The 1,659-nt window shown below is 39.1% G+C and overlaps 1 protein-coding gene across 1 annotated transcript; it reads right to left on the bottom strand.

The window, feature by feature from the left end:
* Window positions 1-931: 931 nt before the first annotated feature.
* On the bottom strand, window positions 932-1,422 carry LOC123176875 (two-component response regulator ORR42-like). Its single transcript, XM_044590905.1, has 2 exons — window positions 1,225-1,422; window positions 932-1,111 (listed from the first exon to the last, which is right to left on the bottom strand). Exons 1-2 carry the CDS (start codon window positions 1,420-1,422, stop codon window positions 932-934), a joined length of 378 nt encoding a protein of 125 aa, XP_044446840.1.
* Between the last annotated feature and the right edge of the window lie 237 nt (window positions 1,423-1,659).

The raw sequence follows: 1,659 nt of genomic DNA, 5'->3' as shown, positions 1-1,659 counted from the left end.
GGTAGGTGATAACCCCTTCATTTTATAAATCAAAGACAGATAATACGCCATCTTCTCTCGGGGTAAATTGAGGACCATTTCCTGTATTTTGTTAAGTTTAACAAAGGTGCCCAAACAATGGTATAAGGCTAGATGGCCGCCTTTTTAAAAAGAAACTCGGGCCTTTATTTATTAAGTTGGAAGAGCCACATGAAAATAAATTGACCCAGCAAACTACCATCAAACTGAGCTAACGAATGAGGAGACTAATTATCCTCTCTGCTAAACAGAATTCATTCGCAAAAAGAAAAATCCTCTCTGCTAATTTTCACAACATTGACCTGGCGATCATTTGGGTAAACTCATGAGCAATGATATAGATTGTGGGTCTGTCCTGCACCAATTTCCCAAGAGCCTTCACCAACAATGAACCTTAGAGCTTGTGGTGGAGGATGTGCCTAGCTAGTTCTAGGTTTGCTAGCTTGATGCATGGAAGATCGATGTTCAAAGTTGACAGTCCATTTGAAATCATGCTGGTGATTTTTCACCGGGAAATATCTTTTGTGATTAGTGGTATAGTATATATTTTCCCATGTTTACAGAAAGAGCATTACATGCGGCCACTGGTTAGCTTTATACGTTGGTGTACACCACATATAAAAGAAATCCAACTAATAAAATAATTATCAAACACTTGTTGGTAGCTGAATAATTTTCCTCTGGAAAGGAACACATACGGTTATAACTGAAAGTGCTACAGATTACATCAATCCCATGTATATAATAGTTGGTAGACTCTGTTTCTCTTCTTGCTAATGGCGTCCGACCTTTAACATGACCTCGAAACTAAAGATAACACCACAATTATAACATAGTGCGGACATGAGCTACCAGAACATTTAGCATTTTCTTGATGGCTGGATCAAGCAAGCAAGATTGCCGTAGACCATCGTTAATTCTTCTTCTTGTTGATGACCTCCTGAACCATAGGCTGCAGAATCTCAGGCCTCACTGGTTTGGGCACAAAGTCATCAGCACCGGCACACATGAACGCCTCCATGGCGTTATCATCAGCAGACACCCCGCCGATCTTCACATCTGTGGCTCCCATAGCACAGATCTTCACAACAGCCTGTCAAGTAACATGTACAAGAAATATTTTGTCGATGAGGTGACCATCCAATATGTGTTATGTCAAAGCAAAAAAGGAAGATAAAGAAAAGGGAAATTAGCTAAAGTATGTACCTCAGGACCGGTCATTATGGGCATGTCCTTATCACACACAACAATATCAAACTCATTGCCCTCAAGAAACATATCAATAGCTTCTTTCCCATTCTTCGCCAGGGTGATCTCACAATGGAACTTGCGCAGCATGGAGGAGACAACCATGCGTTCAACTGCCATATCATCAACAAGCAATGCCTTGAGGGAGGCTGCCATGATCAGCTAGCTAAAAGAACTGCAAAAAAACATAATTTATAAAGAGTTTAGTTGTTTCTGATCCACACGTTTCATTTATCTCAGCTGATATATAGTAAAATATTTGTTTTTGTAAAATCATACATGCATGCAGATTAAGCTGAGATCAGAGGTATGCACACTTTTTAAATTATTTCTATTTACTAGTTTATTGAATCCTTTATGAGGAGGAAGATATGATGATTTTTTTACCTAGAT

The sequence above is a fragment of the Triticum aestivum genome, unplaced genomic scaffold (genome assembly GCF_018294505.1).
Source record: "Triticum aestivum cultivar Chinese Spring unplaced genomic scaffold, IWGSC CS RefSeq v2.1 scaffold175332, whole genome shotgun sequence".
Taxonomy (NCBI): Eukaryota; Viridiplantae; Streptophyta; class Magnoliopsida; order Poales; family Poaceae; genus Triticum; species Triticum aestivum.
This window is presented reverse-complemented; position numbering and strand designations above follow the sequence as displayed.

What these genes read in the sequence shown, in the direction of transcription:
- LOC123176875 (XM_044590905.1), bottom strand. Translation starts at nt 1,422, where the DNA reads ATGGCAGCCTCCCTCAAGGCATTGCTTGTTGATGATATGGCAGTTGAA. An exon ending in CCATAATGACCGGTCCTGAG is followed by an intron (nt 1,112 to 1,224) that starts GTACATACTTTA and finishes GTTACTTGACAG; the next exon opens with GCTGTTGTGAAGATCTGTGC.